General features: G+C 43.3%; 1 protein-coding gene and 1 pseudogene across 5 annotated transcripts in view; one reads left to right on the plus strand and one right to left on the minus strand.

Moving 5' to 3' along the window:
• Positions 1 to 6,159: 6,159 nt before the first annotated feature.
• Positions 6,160 to 20,819, minus strand: part of RNF41 (ring finger protein 41) — a 29,774-nt gene continuing 15,114 nt past the window's right edge. For all 5 annotated transcript variants that reach the window (XM_043564436.1, XM_043564433.1, XM_043564435.1 and 2 more), the window contains 5 exons: positions 14,723 to 14,835; positions 10,745 to 11,016; positions 9,913 to 10,048; positions 9,337 to 9,440; positions 6,160 to 8,496 (listed from right to left, as the gene is read on the minus strand). In XM_043564436.1, the coding sequence (XP_043420371.1) occupies positions 8,145 to 8,496; positions 9,337 to 9,440; positions 9,913 to 10,048; positions 10,745 to 11,016; positions 14,723 to 14,812 (954 nt within the window). In that variant the 5' untranslated portion in view covers positions 14,813 to 14,835 and the 3' untranslated portion in view covers positions 6,160 to 8,144. The remainder of the gene's footprint in view (positions 8,497 to 9,336; positions 9,441 to 9,912; positions 10,049 to 10,744; positions 11,017 to 14,722; positions 14,836 to 20,819) is intronic.
• LOC122473763 lies at positions 19,646 to 20,073 on the plus strand (annotated as a pseudogene).

Below are 20,819 nucleotides of genomic sequence, written 5' to 3' on the forward strand. Positions count from 1 at the left end.
TCAACCGACTGAGCCACCCAGGAGCCCTGAAATCATTTCTTTCTTTCTCTTTCTTTCTATTCTTTCTTTCTTTCTCTCTTTCTTTCTCTTTCTTCTTTCTTCCTCCCTTTCTTTCTTTTTATTTTCCTTCCATTTTTTTTTTAAACTTTTAAAAATGTTTATTTTTGAGAGAGAGACAGAGTGCGAACAGGGGAGGAGCAGAGAGAGAGACACAATCTGAAACAGGCTTCAGGCTCTGAGCTGTCAGCACAGAGCTCGACACGGGGCTCAAACTCACGAACCATATTATGACCTGAGCCAAAATCATATCTTAACTGACTGAGCCAACCCAGGTGCCCCCGAAACTATTGACTTCTTATTGGACTTCAGAGACACTGTACTCTCTTCTCTTAGAACGTTGTTTCTCCATCTCATTTGTTTTCTCCCTCCTTCTGTGGAATTCTGCCAAAAGCTCCATTCTTTTTCCTACTCCAAGACAAAAATCCCAAGCCAAACTGTGGTCCTGTACCTTCAGCTACCTATGACTTCATAGTTGACCTAATGTCACCCAAAACACAAACTGCTCCTTTCCCAAGATGACATTCTTGACGTTTCCCATTTCTGTTAATACTATTCTCTCAATTCCATCTAGTTTCCAATCTTAAGAATCTGACATTTTCTTTTCTCCCATGCCCATGATTCATCAATCATTTCTTCTTCCATCACATCATCTAATTTGTTACAGTGGTCTTCCAGGTGCCCCAGTTTCACCACTATAAGAGTCACATTGATTTTGCCCTGAGGGTTCTCAGTGTTTCCATTGGTCAATTGCCAGAATTGAGAAGGAACTTGAAATGATACTGAAAGAACTGTGGGTGTTTAGCATGAAGAAGCCTTAGGAAGGACATGACAGCCAACTTTTCATCTAATTGGAAGGTTGTCACACAGAAACAGAATAACAGAAGATACTATTGGGTTTCAATAGGCTGAAGCATCAGGAAGGTAGATTTTGACTCAATATCTAGTAATAGAAGGTGTCTACCATGGGACTCAGATGATGGTCGACTTTCTTACAGACAATCAAGCAGAGGGTATATAGAATCTTGTTCATGACTTTGGTTTCATGATGGTAGTTGATCTGGATGATCTACAGAACATTACAGTGTTCCAGGCAAATCAAAGACTCTGAGCCTCAGAGCTATTTGGAAATCTGAGGGCTCCTGAAGGGGTTGTTTTAATGTCACTTTTGGTTATATTTTGATCTGGAGGCTAACCAGACAACTCTTAAGCTTTCTTTTGTTCCATCTCATCTTGCCCTTCTTATTCTGCTCATTGGGGAACCTGAAACAAAAACTTAGTATTTGTGGGGGGAAAAAAAGTATTTGTAGAAGGGGAAGGATTAATATCGGCCCACATGTATAGAATGGAAGTGTTATACATTGAATTTTAAAATTACTGTTTTTACAAAGAAAATGGTAGGGAAGAGTTTTATTGGAAAAATTAAGATATTAGGTTTTATAAATCAGCAGTGTTGTTCAAGAGAGTAAATACTTTTTTCTGCAGTAACCACATTTAAATATCGTGAGATACATTTTTTTTTTTTTAATGTTTATTTAGGGGCACCTGGATGGTTTAGTCGGTTAAGCTTCCAAATTTGGCTCAGGACATAATCTCATAGTTCATGGGTTGGAGCCCTTGTGTTGGGCTCTCTGCTGTCAGCATGGAGCCCGCCTCAGATCCTCTGTCCCCCTCTCTGCCCCTCCCTTGCTCTTCCTCAAAAATAAAATAAACATTAAAAAAGAATACTTTAGGGGAACCTGGGTGACTGTCGGTTAAGCATCCAACTTCTCAGGTCATGATCTCACGGTCCTTGAGTTCCAGCCCCGCACCGGGCTCTGTGCTGACAGCTCAGAGCCTGGAGCCTGCTTCGGATTGTCTCCCTCTCTCTCTGCCCCTCCCCCACTCGTGCTCTGTCTGTCAAAAATAAACATTTAAAAAAAGGTATTTTAAAACAAAAAGAGAAACATGCTTCTGTGATCAACACACCCTGCCTAAATTCAACCATTTTTTAAAAATCCTTAATTCTTCCCAGCGAGATACCCCCATTTAATCAGGCTGAGCATCTCCACTGACAACTTAATACCTTCTCTCATGAAGTTCTCTTATAACTGAGTAGCTAATGCCTTCCCCTACTAAACTTTTCAGTGACAAATTAGGAGACCTTATCCAAAATTGCTTTTATGTGACTATGCAGTGCCATCGTTGCACAAAACAGTTCTGGAACTACTCCACAGCTAGTTTATGAGCCACATTTAAATGATTCATTACTTGTCAACTGTACTCAAGACGCGCACACACACTATAATCCTATTATCATACAAAAAAATCATTCTAAATCTTTTTTTAAGCTGCAGCAGTAGCCAACTTTATCATGCATCTATTTTCCAGAATTTATTCCAGATTACTTCTGGAATCCACCCACCCCCAGTCCCATTCTTAGCCTTCGTCCTGTCCTTTTGGTGTTGGCATTCATTCCTACAATTTCTTGACCACCTTTGGGCAGATAACTCCCAAATCCACATGCTTTTAAGCCCCAGATCCACGTTTCCATTTACTGGCTAAATACCTTTATGTGATAGTATTTTCAACCCAATGTTCCCCACCTGAGCTCATTACTTCACCGTTGAAACCTGCTCATCCTCTCCTCCTGCCTATTCAGGTTAATAATGACCCTATCTTTCATTCTCACAGGAGAAATCTGTCTTTTATCTGTGACTCATCTTTGGTTACGTGACCCTGGTTATGTGCACTGGTTAGGAACTCAAGCTCTGAAATGACTTTCTTGGTTCAAATCCCAGTTCTAATCATTAGCTATGCGAATTTTGTTGGCTATTTCCCACATAGAAAATGGAGATGGCAATAGGCACCTTTTGATAAAAACCGTTGGGATGATGAGATGTTTGATACTTACAATAGTGCCCAAATGACGATAAATGAACAACCTTCTTTCCTCACTGCCAGTATCTGATCTTGTTCAGAACTCCGTTCCAGTGATTCTTCTTTTAAAGGATTTTTTTTAAAGGTCACTTTTTAAAATGTTTGAGAAAGAGTAAGCAGGGGAGAGGCAGAGAGAGAACTTTTTTTTTTTTTAATGTTTATTTATATTTGAGAGAGAGGAGGGAGGGGAAGAGAGAGAGAATCCCAAGCAGGCTCTATGCTGGGTCCAACGCTGGGCTTGAACTCATGAACCATGAGATCATGACCTGAGCCGAAATCAAGATTCAGACACTTAACTGACTGAGCCACCCAGGCACCCCTAGAGAATCTTAAGCAGGCTCCATGCCCAGGACAGAGCTGGACACAGCGCTTGACCTCATGACCATGAGATCATGACCTGGGCCAAAAGTCAAGAGTTAGACACTCAACCGATTCAGCTACCTAGGCATCCCCATCCCTAAGTGATTCTTCTGAGAAGCATCTCACAGTTGGTAGTAGGTAGTTGAACCCTTTCCTCCTATCATTCCGTTGTACTTAGTCCTTATTAGCAATATATTATTTTACATTTCCTTTGTTCAAGTGTCTGTCACCTACTAAAGGTGACTTTTTTCTCAATTATTTGTGCATCTCAAATACATGTCACGTGTGGCACATGACAGGTATGCCCTAAGTATTGGCTGAGTGAATCTAGTCAGTTACTAAGGCCTGTCAACTTTATTCACTGTCTCTTGTCCTCTTTCCTGCTCTTTCAAGCTCTCATCCTATTGCATGATTTACTGCAAAGCTTATTTGGTATTGTCACCAATTTTTCACTGTCTTTCCATTGCCACCAGAATCATGAGTTGGAGGTTACTCCTTGTCAAAAACTTACCTGAAAAATTAAAGACCAAATTCCCTGCCATGTATTCAAAGCCCCCCAAGAATTGGCCCCAAATTATTTCTAGTCTTATCTTCCACCATTTCCTTCAACAAACTCTATGCTCCAGATTGCACTGGTGTCTTCCTTCTTTAATATATCCTTCACCATAACTTGTTTTTATTCACACCATGGTCTCAACCTAAAAGCAGAGGTTGCAAACTGGTGGACCCTGTTTTTTTTTGGCCCACAAAAATTTTTTTAATTAAGCCAACGTTGAAAACTTGTGGCATTTAGAATAAACATTAGGATGTCCAATGGTTCTTGAGAAGCAATAAGATTTGACAATATGGGGCCCCTATTGCTGTATGGCAGCAACCCACCTGAACTGCACTGCCAGCTGCCCCCTTCTCAGGGCACCTGAGCAGCTTTTAAAAAACCTCTCAACCATATAAGTATACCATGAAGAGATCAGACTAATGGTGGGACAATTGGGCCTATCACCTGATGTTACACAACATAGAACAGCTCTCCTGTGATGTCTTCTATCCTCAGAACTGCTTAACTTGAATCTCTCAGGCTCTGGATCAAATTCTGTTTAGCAAAAATAGGGTAGAGGAAGTTAAAGGGCACCGCGCAGAAGCAATCAATCAAATCCAAAAAGACCACTCTCCAGGACAACTGGCCCAATCTCTTCAACAAATCAGTGTTACAAAAAAGATTGTTGCAGGAGTGCAAAAGATAGTTAATACATGGTTCCTGGATTGGATCCAGGGCTGGACAAAAATTAGCTCTAAAAGTACTTTCTTAAACCAGTTAGGGAAGTGTGAATATAGATTGTTAATTTTAAGCATGTTATGTTGGCAATGTAGGAAAATGTTCCGATTCTTCAAATTAACACACTGAAGTAAAGAATCAAAACCAACCCTCTGTATTTCCCCACCCGTTCTCCTGACTTTAAAAGTCTACAATGGGCTGACAAACTTTCTACAGGGCCAAGTAGCAAATATTTTAGGTTTTGTGGGTCATAGTGTTGTGGCAACTACTCAGTTCTGCTGTTATAATCTAAAAGCAGCCACAGACAATACATAAACAAATGGGCACAGCTGGGTTCCAGTAAAACATTTTTACAGAATCAGGCAGCGGGATGCAATCTTTAGTTTGCCAACCTCTGATCTAGAATAAATACCACTTCTCCTAAACAAGTATTTCCTGGTGCCCATCAGAATCTGTGCCTTTATCTTCCCTCTGCTCACATATTGCTTGTAGCTCTACTTACCACATTTATTATTCCTATATACTTATCTCCATTATGGAATACATCCTTTGAAAGTAGGTGCCATTGTGCTACATGACACCCATCCCCACCTGAGTTCCTTGCAGAATATTCAATGAATATTGTTTCCAAAAACCAAAATACCCTAAAAGATTGATTTGGCACCATTTGTGACATTCACAAGAATGAGCAACAGGTTCTGAAAGTTAATTTTGAATAAGCTTCAGGGGAAAAATAAAGCACTCCTGGTATCACTAGACACGATATATATATATATATATATATATATATATATATATATAGTGTATGTATGTATGTGTTCACCAGTGTTTTATAATCAGACCTTGTGCACATGAAAGTGTAGCAGATTCAGAGCACAGGAATGTCCTTATGCCCTTTTGTTTTTTAACCACACCAGAGTATCGAGGGTATTAATGGATTTACAGGAAGTGCATCATAAATGCTCAACAAATTGCAAATATACTACTGGGGGAAAAAGATTTTCTTTTTCTCATGGCAGGGAGAAGGTGGCAGCAGATGCCTGTGAAAGGGTTTATCAAGATTTGACAACCACACCAGGTTCCATCATTCCAGGTTCCTTTCCTCACATTTACTTCCCTGGCTAGGAGACACTGGGTAGTGGAGGCATCCCTGACTGCGATGGAATCCCAGATTCCAAAGCAAAGGTGCTTGTGGGACAATGGAGAAAGGTACATGCATCTCTTCTGTTGAAATTGTCCTAAAACCCCAGGAACACTTAGGGAAGACATGGAATTTGGGCAAAGGCAAACCCTGGAAAAAAAAAAACACAGTTCAGGTCACTGGAGAGAACATGTTGGCTTCTACAGAACAGGAGACAGGAGGGAAAGTGGGAGGAGAGCACACAGAGCAAAGTGAAGTGCACACTCCCAGACAGACATCCTCCTAAAACAGAGGTTAGTTCTACGACAAACGTAGGTTATAAAGCAAGAAATAAGGGGAATCAAGGTGAGAGAAAGGGCAAAGCAGAGGAGAAAGCATCACAAGAAGGGGAGTGATGTTGAATTAAGAATTGAGAGTTGAGTAAAAGGTTTATTATTAGTGCAGTCAACACCATGGAACAGCACATATAACACAACCAGCAACCCGCAGAGACACTAGTGCAAAGGGGAGGGAAGCCTTAACTGAGCTTCCTGGCTCTGTCTGAAGGTGATGACAGGAGAGTATGGGCCTCAGTAAGGCAGGCAGGGTCAGAGGGGAGTGGAAGAAATGTAGTAACCAGACTAAGTATAGCAGCGTTTTCAAATTCCTGAGCACAATGTCCTGGAGCTGGAACACAGGACTGTTCCCTACTCCCTTCAAGCTGTATCCCTCCACCCCATTCCCAGTGGAGCCATGACCCAACTCCCCAGACCTATAGCAGGCAAGCTGGCCTGGAATAAAACTCCAAAGAGAGAAGAAACTGTTATATGGCCATATGTCTTCAACCCCACTCCCACTGGTATATTAGAATAATCACACCCTCTATCCCTCCCCTTCTCTAGCTCTACTAGCCACCCTAGCTAGGGATCAAGGAATGCCCGGGTAGCCTAAAATGGAGCTGAAGTTCTCAGAGGGCATGGGTAAGACAAAGCACAGCCTGTACTCAGAGACACAGAGATATCATGTCTCTCCCATCTTGCCTGGTGAAGCTTAGAATCCAACTATGTATCTCCAAGGAAACTGGGGGTTGGGGGGATGGCAATGTCTTCAAAATTAATACAGAGTTTTACAAGGAGACCCCTGGAAGGACTGGAGCAAAGTTCAGAGGGCACAGGCATTGATGTTGGACTGTCACATCCATCACTGGAATAACAAAAGAAGCATCTCATCTCAGATGGGGTTATGGAGGGTTGGGGCAGACATAAGTTCAGCCAAGGACTCCCTTGGGCCCTTCTTATATTAAAGCCAAAGATTGTGCTGAAAAGGAAAAATATAAAACAGATCCCATCCCTGTCCCATCCCACCCTATCCAGAACCCCCACAATAGGAATATCAAAAGAAAGTTTTAAGCTTTGTTAATTTTTTTTTCTTTTTCCTTTCTTAAAAAAAAAAAAAAAAAAGTAAATAAATTAGATTGCCAACAATGTGGCTGGACTGGAAAAGTAGGGTAGCCATAACCAGGCCATTCTAAGAAAAAAAAAAAGGAGGGGGGGAGAGAAGGAAATACAAACAATGGCCAAAGGAAATTATCAAAATAACTAGTTACAATCACAGGGCTGGAGAGGGGTCTATGGAACTATTACGGCCCATGCCAGAGGCAGTGCCTACCTGATTTCAGCAAAAGCCAGAGAGCTGCTTCTTGCTGAACACATCCACCTCAACAGACTAATCCCCTACTCCCAACCCTGTCATTCCCTAATTATGAGAAAATGTAGGAGAGAAGAGCTCATCTGGAAATTTTCGGCATCCTAACCTGCACACCTGCAGAACCAGCAGGAGCCTGCACCTGTAAGGTGGGCTGGACAGAGTATTGCTTGGCACAGAGGTCCAGTCTTTCCCTAAGGGCCAGTTACTGGCCTCATTATTTATTTCTAGGGTTTTGATTCCACCCTTACCATTTCTTCAGGATGTCTGCTCCCCAGAGCTGCCCTCTAAGTGCTGTTTAGTGTCAACAGGCCTGCCTGCTCTGATTCCCTGGTTTTGGAGGAGGGGGAACGATTAGATATTCCTCACTCCACCCTGATCCTCTAGAGAAAATTCTTTGTGCTTTCTAAAAATATCTAGAACCAGGGACCCTAGGCAGGAAAACAGATATAGAGGTGAGGACTTTTCCAAACTGACTGAAAATTTACAGACATCTTAGGGGAAGAAATTACGTAAAAGGAAGGAATCTGTGTTTCCCACCTGAAAGGCTGAGCAAAGTGCCCCGGGGCCCTTCAGTGCCAGAAGAGCAGGGAAACATGTGGCCCGTGTGTAAGCCACAGTACTATGGGTAGTAGGGAGGACTCAGGGACCAGCTGCTGGAGCGATGGGTTTTCTGACTGCCATCTCTTCCTGCTAGCCCGTCGAGATCTCCTATATCTCTTCCACACCATGCGCAAATATCATGACAAGCCCCGGCTCCTGCACCATGTCATCACCCATATGCTGGTTCTCACAGGCCATCACGACAACAGCCTGCTTGCCAGGGATGCGCTTGGCCACGTAGTTCTCATAGTAGCGCCGGTTCATCTGTCTTGTCTCTAGTGTGGCCAGACCCTGGGGCCAGCTACGCTCGTGGGCATTTTCGATCAGCTCGTTGACGATAGAGGCAGGACAGCCACTCTCCACCAGGGAGCGCTTGATTACAGCCTGGAGTACAGCATCTGGGGTCGAGATCATCCCTCCCCAGCGGGTCACTCTTGCTGGCTGCAGGGAGTTCACCCACCTGTGTGGAGGGGGTTGAAGGTGGTCATTCCAGCTCATCCCCCTTTTCTTCATTGGCTTTTTCTCCTAATAGGAATGACCACCCACTCGGTGCTCAGCTTAACCCTAATCTCCCATCTTCCTTTTTCCATCACTAGTTCAGAAACTCTAAATCCTTCCCTAGTTGGTCCCATGTGAGTCACCACATGTCACTCACCAGATGAAACTCAAAAGTGCAGAGTTTCTGTCATTTTTCTTAAAAATCCCAATACTAAACACACACAGTGCCTAGCACGTACTAAGTGCTCAACAAATGTTTACCGAATGAAGTGATTATTCCTCTATACTGTGTCCCATGCAGCACTGTTTACTCTCTATATATTGATTCACACTTAAGAGTTTAGTCTATGAATTGCATGGGACTCCAGCACTGAAAGGGATTCTAGACTTTGCTTGTTTATGCTGCATTTTAGATCCTTCCCCTGGATTTGCACTGACTGTCTTCTCTGGGTTGTAAGCTACCTGACAACAGGGACAATGTCTATTTCTTTTTGGCCCTCCTAGCACTCCACAGCCTTTAATATAGGGCTCTGTACATGTGGGTACTCACCTAAGTCTCAATGAACTGAATAGTTGGGTAAGCTTTCCCTTCCATCCACCCAATAGAATAGGAGATCCTATAGTGGGGCTGGAAGTTATCCTCTTCTCCTTGGTCCCTATCCTTCATCCCAACATCTGAAAAGCAGTGGCCCCAGCCCAGCCCTTTTATTACCCGCCCTTCTGCCATCCCTTGCACTTCCTCCTTTCAGGGCTAGGTGCCAGGATGTGGAGCAAGTGACTCCATGTCCTGAGTGACACTCACTCTAGGATCTCGTTGTATTCAATTGTTTCCTCCAGGTTCTGAAGGTTGGGGTTGACACTGCGAATTGCACGCATGTATGCCTTTAGCAGCTGGATATCTCGCTTCTGTTGGAGGGAAGGAGAACCAGGGATGATGGTTAGGGCAGACAACAGATGAAAGACAGAAGATAGTCTGAGAATGAGGGCAACTGAGAGATCTGAGGAAAAACCAGACCTATACACTTCAGGAAGACAGGGATATGACTATCTCATTCACAGCTGTATCCGTAGTGCTTAGCTGAGTACCTTCTTAGAGAAGGCATTTGATGAATGTTAGGTGAATGAATGACATTGATGGGATGAAAGAAAGGGAGACGAGCTCCAATCTGATTCCCTACCAAGCCAGAGGCAGAGTATCCACTCACCCAGGCACACAAGCACAGGCACCGAGCTGCATGCTCACACTGGTGCTTCTCACCCATGGCTCTCCGCACATATACACAGACACACGCATGCAGTTATACATAGTCACACATCTGTTATATACACATGTCTGCATATTAAGGACAGGTTCTCCCCTATGTTCTCTGGGCCTTACCTGCTCTGCCAGCTGGTGTTTGTGCTCTGCTGAGGTCTTCTCCAGCTCTGCGATGCGTGTCTGTTGCTGCTGTACCACTGAGCGCAGGTGCTTAATGCAGTTGTGGTTTGGCAGCTCATCTTTGGGCATCTCCAGGCTGCCACCCAGGGTGGGAAACAAACAGAACAGAAACGCTCAATGGGACATGTGGGCAAAGGCACAAAACTGCTGAGTGGGCTTTCTTCTACCCCAGATTTCTAACATTCAGGCCTCCCCTCTTATTTATTCCCTTCACTTCCTTCTCCACAGCTCCCCCCACATCCTTTTGCTATCTACTTTCTCTGGGCCTCTTTCCCTTTCTAAGACAGTGTTTTATCTACCACATGGCTCTCCTTTCCTTCTCACTCATTCCTTCTGAGAAGCCCTAGATTCACAGCCCTGGCTATCAGCATGTAATCAACTATTTCACATCCCAAAGAAAGAAAGGAACAGGGCAAGAGGAAATATAAGAAGGCTAGAAATTAGAGCAGTCAATCTGACAAAGAGAAAGTAGTACTGGGCTGAAAAGGAAGAATAAAGGAAATCAATCCTTAGTGTTAGCACACAGATTGGGAACTGCTGCCTCGTTTCTTTTATTAAAGCAAGAGCAAAAAGATCTTAGTTAAAAAAGCAGCACGAAGTGAGATCTTGGGGTAGAGAGCCAGGGAGGCCAAGGACACTCCTTGTGTACGTGCACAGGAAACTGCCTTAGCTGGTGAGCAAGGGATCTGGGAAAAAGGGGTGGGGGGAGAGGGGGAGTTATAAATGGGAAGGTCCTTATCTGTATGGGGCAGGGGAAGGGAAGTAATCTCACCCGCAGCCCTGTTCACAGGTCACAGGCCGTTTGGGGTTGTGCTCACAGTCGCTGAGGTGAGACATGAGGTTGTCAAGCCGGACAACAGCACTACAGCCAAATACAGCGTTGTCGCAGGCAATCTGCAGCTTTGACAACATGTTCCGCATGATCCGAGGTACTGGGCGCAGGTGGGCGACCGTCACAACGCTACGGTCCACCGGACATGTCTGCTGCTGAGAAAACCACTGGGTGATGCAGGCATTGCAGAAAGCATGCTCACAATGAGGTGCCTAGAAGGGAGAGCAGGGCAAAAGGGGCACAAGAGAATTAGCAGGAGCTAAGAGCCTGAATATGATAACTCCGCAAAGCTACTCAAGCCTCTGAGCAGCTTCCAGGGCCAGAGGTCCCTGGGGGTCACAGGGAAGGACAGATGCACTATGGGCAGGACATTGTGTAGGGACAGGCTTCAGATAGGTTTCCTGTGCTCAAGATTCCAAACGAATTGTGACATAAGATAAACAAATAAAAAGTTATGTAACAATAAGAGGTATAAATAACATTCCAGGACAATAGGAGAGATGACACAAGGCAGTCGATTATTAATTGCCAACTGGATTGCATACACAATAACTGCCAAAGAAATCCAAAGGAGGGTGAGATCTTTCTAGGCTAGGTCAATCAGGGCACGTATTTATTATGGAGGACATAATTCGACATGGGTCTTGAAGGATGAGTAGAGAGGACACAGGGAAGAGATTTACTGGCAAAAATGCAATATAAGAAAGCAAAACAAAACAAGCACCTTGAACTCCTGGTGAGAAGTTAAGAGTCCTCTCTGTGTGGGCCCAGGTTCCTATTTTATGAGGGCTGACCTGAGGCATTGCCTTGAATCCCAATGGTGAGGCCTATCCTCCCAAACAGAGCCATTTTCTCATACAGTCACATTCTTTTCAATTTCATTAAGATCGTATTTCAGCTTACTTCTTTGATAAATCAGATAACCTCTAAAGTTTAATCCCTCAAAGTGAGAGGATTCCCTGGCCTCTGGCATGGGACAAACACAGTAGGATTTAGTAGTTGTTGATGAACGAATGGTGTGCTATTTCCCAAACACTCTGCTAGGTGTTTACAATACAAGACAGGTTCTGCCTCCAAGGTGCACACAGGCACCAAAGACCAAAACAAAGAAAGGCTTCGTAACGGAAGGAGTCATTCACAATGTCACTAATGCAACTGTCAATAGATTTTTATTTTTCACTCAAAGATATATTTGATTCTTTCCAAAATCTTTACAGATCCTATCTCCAAAAAACAATCCTAAATTTGTCCATTTTTCCCCATCTGTCCTGCCACTAACCCAGTTCAAACTATCATCTCTCGCCTATATTATTAAATATGTCTTCTAACTGGTCTCCCTACTTCTACCTCACCCCTTTATAATTCATTCTACATTCGTCAGCCACAGTGATCACTTAAAAATGCAAACTAGATCATATCACTCCTGCTTAAAAGTTTACAATGGCTTCCCTTTGTACTTAAAATAAGTCCAAACTCCTACTCAGGACCTATACAATTCTGCTTGATCTGGCCCTGTGCCTCTGACCTCTCTTCACCACACACCATGCTCCCAGTGCTGTGTTCAGGCCAGTCTGACCTCCTTTCTGTTTTTGTCTATACCCAGCTCACTCCTGCCTCAGCATCTCCGGTTTTGCAGCTTCTCTTTGCCCGAAATGCTCTTCCTCTAAATCCTACCATGAACATCCCCTTATCATTCAGATTTCAGCCCGACTGTCACCTCTTTCGTGACCATTCTATCCAATCCTGCCACCCCTGCAGAAATATACAGAATGTGCTATGCTCCACGTAAGAAAGTTGGGCAAATGAACTAATAATAAAAAGAGTTAACTATGGGGAGATTATATGGGCTGGGACAAGGATGGAGTAAGAGTTCTCACGGTATGCCTCTTTCTACTCTTTTGGTTTCTGAACCATATGAACTTATCACCTATTCAAAAATTAAATAAATATGATGTAGGGATATCAGCATTCCTAGCCGATGCCTTCTACCCTTGGATATGTGTCTGGTAACCTGGCATCCTGAGGTCTTCCTGGCCTACTCCCAAAAGGTGGAGGTGGGGGGGCAACTCCTGACTTACAGATGAACCAACACTGACTTCTCCACACGTGACTCACCTCAAATGATAGTGCCAGAAAACAGACAAGGCCCTGCCAGGGGAAGGGAAGGAACTGACACACCCCATGACTTCTCGACACCACCAATAGCTTGCTCCACACCCAGCCAATAGTTCTACTGGCAGTAGGCTGCAAAGGCCCAGACAGGGTATAGGTCCAGGGCTAGCTGCCATTGGAATGCAGTCGGATTTTCAGTCAGCTCAGGCACCTTTCAGTCAGCTCAGTGCTCCTTTGACTGGTTGAACACTGGAATAAGAATATACTCAAAGGATCAGGGCGCCTGGGTGGCGCAGTCGGTTGAGCGTCCGACTTCAGCCAGGTCACGATCTCGCGGTCCGTGAGTTCGAGCCCCGCGTCAGGCTCTGGGCTGATGGCTCAGAGCCTGGAGCCTGTTTCCGATTCTGTGTCTCCCTCTCTCTCTGCCCCTCCCCCGTTCATGCTCTGTCTCTCTCTGTCCCAAAAATAAAATAAACGTTGAAAAAAAAAAAAATTAAAAAAAAAAAAAAAAAAAAAAAAAGAATATACTCAAAGGATCAAGAGGAGCCCCCAGGAGCTGTATAAGCAATGAGTTGGGGAAGGGCCGTGAGACCTCACTGACTCGTGTCCTGGTTTGGAAAATGGGATTACGTCTAGCCAGCCAGGACTGCCAGAGGATTCATTGGTATTTACAGAGGGCAGGCAATAAGGACCATGCAGGATGATGTCCCATGAATGCTACTGTTAAGACTTCATCTCACTTATTATACTTGCCTGTTAATCATGAGTTTCTCCTCATTAATTTTTAACAATTAAAAAATAAAAAAAATTGTCTTTTCCATGGGGCACCTGCATGGCTCAGTCAGTTAAGCGTCTGACTTCAGCTCAGGTCATGATCTCAGGGTTCATGAGTTCCAGTCTTGCATCAGGATCTGTGCTGATAGCTCGGTGCCTGGAGTCTCCTTGGGATTCTGTGTCTCCTCTCTACTCTCTCCCTGCTCACACTTTGTGTGTGTGTGTCTCTCTCTCAAAAATGAATAAACATTAAAAAAAAAAAAAAATTAAGGGGCACCTGGGTGGCTCAGTCTGTTAAGTGACTGACTGCGGCTCAGGTCATGATCTCGCAGTTTGTGAGTTTGAACACTGCGTCGAACTCTGTGCTGACAGCTGGGAGCCTGAAGTCTCCCTTTATCTCTGCCCCTTCCCCGCTTGCACTTTCTCTCTCTCTCAAAAATAAATAAACATTTAAAAAAATTTTTTAAAGTTGTTTTTAATTGGTTTTTCCAGCAAGTCCCAAGAAGGAAATAGGACAGTACATACAGTTCCCTACTCCATCTTTGTTAGAGAGTAGGGCAGGATGAAAAGGCTTGCAGGCAGACTCGCTGATTAACTGAAACACTACATCATCAAAATACAGAGAAAACTTAGGAGAGTCCAGAAGTTCAAACATGGTAGGAACACGGAACCTAGTCAGAGCCCCTACAAAGGGAAGTTCCTGAGCTACTGTCAGAAGACAGAAAACAGGTGACCATTTTATAGCAGAATAAATCTCAGAGTGACCTCAGAAGAAAATCTGAAGCTCTGGACTTCTGTGGCATCCACCTCTAGACAGACTCTGAAAGACCCTATTCCTTTTGTAGCTGCCACTGCTCCTCTGCACCAAACCTCTATTCTGTATGTGTGTGTTGCCAAGGGGGTGGGGGAGGGGGAATTGGGGGAGGGAGGCCAGAACACAGTGACTTCCCACTGGTCCCATTACTTATGAACATTTTTATTAGCTCTACTATCATCTAGTGCCCCACCAAACCTGCCACCAGACCGACTCACCTGGACTGGCTCCTCCAAGACACCACTGCAAATAGGACAGATAAGGTCTTCGTCAACATCCCCCTGGAAACGGGTTACATCATACCCCATGTCTCATCACTGAAACCCAGGTCCTGGAAGGAGCAAGAGGAAAAAGAGGCCAGTTCAGAAGGAGCCTACAAATAATGTGCCAACCTGGAACTCATGGCCAAGATCCATTCATTTGTCCAACAATTATTCATTGAAAGCCTACTATGTGCCAGTCATTTGGGAGAAAGAAATCTGACTCAAGAAACTTAATTCTAATGGTAGAAGATATTATATAACCATACACTTAAAATATGAAGTGACAGGGGTGCCTGGGTGGCTCAGTCAATTAAGTGTCCAACTCTTGGTTTCGGCTCAGGTCATGATATCACGGTCTGTGAGTTTGAGCCCCATGCTGAGCTCTGTGCTGACAGTGTGGAGCCTGCTTAGGATTCTCTCTTTCCCTCTCTCAAAATAAACTTTAAAAATTAAAAAAAAAACAAACTTTAAAAATTAAAAAAAAAAAAAAGTGATAAATGTTTGACAGGGCATTATGAGGGCAAGAGATGTGGATACCTAACCCAGACTAAAAGGAGAGGGTAGTTTTGAGTTTTACAGGAGTAGGTGTCACCAACAGGACAAACAAGAGCAGCTAGGTATTGGGGATGGGGGCAGGGTGGGGCATTAGCATTAGGGCTTTAGGCACATGAAACAGCACATTCAAAAGCCCAGAAGAGGGCATATGATTGGTTCAGGGAACTCTACATGGTTCAGAAAAAGGTTGACCTCAAGGATCCAAAGGAGGGAGTGACTAGATACAAGGCCAGAGTGGCAAGCAAGGGCCTTGCCATGAGAAGTCTTATGTAAGGAGTTTGGGCTTCATGAGTTTCGAGCGCCACATCAGGCTTGCTGCTGTCAGCATGGAACCTGCTTCAGATCCTCTGTCCCCCTCTCTTTTTGCCCCTCCTCCGCTCATTCTCTCCCTCACTCTCTCTCAAACAAAACAAAACAAAACAAAACAAAACAAAAAACTTTAAAAAGTTTAGCCAAAAACTTTACTGTAAAACAATCTACACAGTATTCAAATAACAAACACTTACTGAGTGCCATCTATATACCAATAAGCCTAATGAAACCTAGTCCCCCTGAGATAAGTGATGAGGAAGAGAAAAGCACAAGGTACTAGAGGAACACAGAAGAGGGAATTCTAAACCAGACTTGGGATGGTCAGAAAGACTTCTGAGAAATGGCTCTCAAAGTATGTTTAGAACAAGTGCTCTCAATCACAGCACTGTAGTCATCTGAGCTAGAAAGTTCCTTGTTGTAGCGGTCTGGCCTGCACTGAAGAGTGTTTAGCAGCATCCCTGGCCTCTACCCACCAAAAGTTAGTAGTAGCCCTCCAGTTGTGACACCGAACATGTCTTTACACTTTGACATATATCCTCTGGGGGACAAAATCACCCCTGGTTCAGAACCACTGGTTTAAAGAATGATGAGTTAGCATTGTGGAGCAGGGGATGGGACTTTTTTTTTTTTTTTTTTTTTAATTTACATACAAATTAGTTAGCATATAGTGCAACAATGATTTCAGGAGTAGATTCCTTAGTGCCCCTTACCCATTTAGCCCACCCCTCTCCCACAACCCTGTGGGACTTCTAAGGTACATAAAATAGCATGGAGAAGCAAGAAGTCAGCTGAGAGTTTAGGCAGAGATGGGCTGGAAGATGAGTAGAGAGAGGTGGGCAGCAGCCAGCACTGAAGGCCCTGGGACACTACACTATACTTGAAATTAACCTGAAAGCTATGGAAGTACCTGAAGGATTTCTTTTGTTGACATACATTTATATATTTTTATTCTGACAACTTCAGACTTTCAGAAAAGTTGCACAAATAGTAAAAAGATCCCATTTACCCTTCATCTAGATTCCCTGAATGTTAACACCCTACCATATTTTTTATAATCTCTCTATATAAATGTGAATAGATAAAAATTTTCTGAGCTACTGGAGAATAAATTATAAACTTGTTGCCTTTACCCCTAAATAACTTTACTGTGTATTTCCTAAAAATAAGAACATTCTCTTAGATAATGATAGTAAAATTATAGAAATCAGGATATTAACATTGACATAATACTATTATTTACTAACCCCTTTCCAATTTTGCCACTTGTCCCAATAATCTCCTTTAGCAAAACAATATTCAAGACTGTGTTTCACTGAATTGTGAAGCTTCTTTAAACTCTCTTAATCTGAAAAAGTTACTAACACTTTTGGGTCTTTCATTACCTTGGTATTTTAAGAATACAGGTCAGTTAAATGAGAAGGTCTCTCAGTGTGGGTTTGTCTGATGTTTCCTCATGATTAAATTCAGGTTTCATTTTGGACAAAAATGCCATGGAAGTAATACTGTGTTCTTAATACATCACATTAGAAGCATATGTTGATTTGTATCATTCCAGGTGACACTAACTCTAATCCTTTAAGAAATTGACATGATCAGGGATTCCTGGGTGGCTCAGTCAATTAAGTGTCTGACTCTTCGTTTTGGCTCAGATCATGATCTCATGGTTCCTGGGTTTGAGCCCTCTATTGGGCTCTGTGCTGACAGTGCAGAGGCTGCTTCAGATTCTCCTCTCTCTCTCCCTCTGTCCCTCCCCCACTTGTGCTGTATCTCTCCCTCTCAAAATCAATAAATAAAAAATAAAAAAAAAAAGAAATTGACATGATCGGTTTTCTGTTTGTCAGATAATTCTGGCAGTAGTGTAGAAAAAGTAGGCGGTAGAGAAGATAAGAGTAAGAGAAAGACCTTTTTAGGAGGTTACTGTAAAAATTCAGAAAAATATAAAGGCTCAACTGGGTGGCTCAGTTGGTTAAGCATTTGACTTAGGCTCAGGTCATGATCCCACAGCTTGTGGGTTCAAGTTCCGTGTCGGGCTCAGAGCTGACAGCTGGGAGCTTGGAGCCCACTTCGGATTCTCTGTCTCACTCTCTCTCTGACCCTTCCCCACTTGTGCTCTCCCTCTCTCTCAAAAATAGGTAAGTAAACATTAAAAAAAATAGTATAAAGGCTCAAATAAAGGCAATTAAGAGAAAGAATCTATATTCCTTCTTCTTTTAAAAGAAGAATGTATACGACTCCTTTGTTTCTGCCTTGGATAGTTAATGGTGAATTCTTACTTACCAAAATAAGAATTTAAATAAAAAGATCAGAATTAGGGAATAAAAACAATGATCCTAGTATTGGACATGTAGAGTTTGAAATTCCAAGTAGAAATCTTGAAGATGGTAGCTGACACCAGGGGTTTTGAGAGGCCACACAGGGAAAGTACACAGAATAAAAACAGAATATGAGGAAGGGTCTGAAGAATATAGAACGCTGGGGGGCACTGATTCTTTGCTTTATTTCTTACCTTCCTTTTTTCACAAGTAATACATGACTACATTCTCCATTTATTTATTTATTTATTTATTTATTTATTTATTAAAAAAAATGTTTTTGTTTTAATGTTTACTTTTTGAGATAGAGAGAGAGAAACAGAGCACGAGCAGGGGAGGGGCAGAAAGAAAGAGACACAGAATCCAAAACAGGCTCAGCACAAAGCCCGACACGGGGCTTGAATTCACGAACCGTAAGACCATGACCTGAGCCAAAGTCAGACGCTCAACTAACTGAGCCACCCAGGAGCCCCAGTTTTTTTAATTTTTTAAAAAAACTTTTATTTTTGAGAGAGACACAGAGTGCCAAGTGGGGGAAGGGTAGAGAGAGAGGGAGACAGAATCTGGAGCAGGCTCCAGGCTCTGAGCTGTCAGCACAGAGCCCAATGTGGGACTTGAACTCATGAACTGCAAACTCATGACCTGAGCTGAAGTCGATCAACCGACTGAGCCACTGAGGCGCCCCTATTTTTTTTTTATTTTTTAATGTTTATTTTTGAGAGAGAGAGAGTGTGAGCAAGGGAGGGGCAGAGAGAGAGGGAGGGAGGAAGACACAGAATCCAAAATAGGCTCCAGGCTCCAAGCTGTCAGGACAGAGCCTGATGCGGGTCTCGAACTCATGAACCAGATCATATCCCGAGCCAAAGTCAGCTGACAGCTCAGAGCCTGGAGACTGCTTCCGTTCTGTGTCTCCCTCTCTCTCTCTGCTCTTTCCCTACTTGCATTCTGTCTCTCTCTAAATAAACATTAAAAAAAAAATTTTTTTTTAATTCCAATCTACTAGTCCAAACATTGGTTACAATGTATTTTGCCATTCCCCTCAGGACTTACATTTGTCTGGTTGCCATTTTTTACCCCTGAAACAAATCATGTTGCAATTAACACTTTGGTAACATGATTTTTTTTGAGCACAAGATCAAACCTCTCTCCTAAAACAGATTCCTAGAGGAAAAACTGCTGGGTTGAATGACATGACTATGATTTATTTTCCTAGATAATATACTCCCTATCATCTGGAAAGGCCTTTTCAGTTTATACTACCACCAACAGTGCATGAGAATACTTTAATAATGACATTTAAAAGGAAAGGGAAAAAAAAGAAGCCTACAAAAAAAAATTTTTTTTTAAAGTCTGAGACTGACCAGAGATAAGAGAAAATTCTGGCAAAAAGAGGCTCATAAAAGTCAAGGGAGTTGGAGGAAGGGGAATTTTGTTTAATGTGTACAGAGTTTCAGTTTTGCAAGATAAAAAAAAGTTCTGGAGATGTTTCATAACAATGTGAGCATACTTAACATTCCTGAACCGTATACTCAAAAACAGTTAAGATGGCAAATTTTACGTTATGTGTTTTTTACCACAATAAAAAAAAAAGTCAAGGAAGTGGAGTGCTTAGAGGAGGAAAGGAAGTGTCAAAAGCTGCAGTCAAGACTGATAACAATAAAAAAAATCAGTGTTTTCTCCTAAAGCTGTTCCCCAGGACATGGTGGCTCCTGTTACTCTGGAGGCACCCTTTGAACTATCACAGCCCCTAGTGACCGAGGGCTTTAGCCCCAGTGTCTGCAGCACTTTGGAAAGCTTCAGGGAAAAGTTCCTTTGCAAGACCCTCAAGAACCCAGTGATAACTGTAGGCTGGCTGTGCACGTCCGGCCGCCCTAACCTACAGCCTCTACTGCTTCCATCGGGGTTAGAGCCACTGTCCTCAGCTCATTATGTGCACCCAGACTGCTGTGCAGGGCTTCATGGTTGTAGCCATCTTTGCTTGGTCTGGCTGCATCCGCTATGAAGTCTTGATCCTGAGCTCAAGACCTGGCCTTGATCTCCACAGACATCAGGGCACCTGGGTGGCTCAGTCAGTTAACCGTCCAACTTCGGCTCACGTCATGATCTTGCGGTTCCCAAGGTGTGAGCCCCACGCTGGGCTCTGCACGGACAGCTCAGAGCCTGGAGCCTGCTGCAGATTCTGTATCTCCCCCTCTCTCTGCCTGTCCTCTACTCATGCTCTGTCTCTCTCTCAAAAATAAATTTAAAAAATTAAAAAAAAAAAAAATTCCACAGAGATCATTCCCAGCTCCATCCCAGCCCCAGGAAGCAACCACTGATCCTGTCACCTGACTTATTCCCTCATCTCCCCTGATAAGCTCCTGTGTCAACAGGGGAGAAGTGGCCAACTGTGTAACCTAAAGATGTTTTTTCAGGAATCTCAGATTTGGTTCAGTTTGGGTGTTACATACTTCTATTTGTGCCCCACTTTCTCCACTTCCTACTTAATAAACTGATCCACTTGTAAAAAAAGAAAGAAAGAAAGAAAGAAAGAGAGAGAGAGAGAGAGAGAAAGAAAGAAAGAAAGAAAGAGAAAGAAAGAAAGAAAGAAAGAAAGAAAGAAAGAAAGAAAGAAAGAAAGAAAGAAAGAAGGAAGGAAGGAAATGTGAGGATGTGAGGTGAGACCGGACACCAGGGCAGATAGCAGCTGCATGCAGCTGGGAGGCACTGTGAAGAGCCAATGTAGTGCAACATGAAGTGGGAGCCAGACTGCAGTGGTTCTGAGTGAACAAGAAGGGAGGCAGAGGGGCAGGGGCTGCAGAGAACTCTGTCAAAAGCTCGATTTCAAGAGAACTACCTGGAGGATAACAGGAGGTGGAGGAAGTGGGTTGTGT

The sequence above is a fragment of the Prionailurus bengalensis genome, chromosome B4, assembly GCF_016509475.1.
Source record: "Prionailurus bengalensis isolate Pbe53 chromosome B4, Fcat_Pben_1.1_paternal_pri, whole genome shotgun sequence".
In the NCBI taxonomy this organism is placed as follows: Eukaryota; Metazoa; Chordata; class Mammalia; order Carnivora; family Felidae; genus Prionailurus; species Prionailurus bengalensis.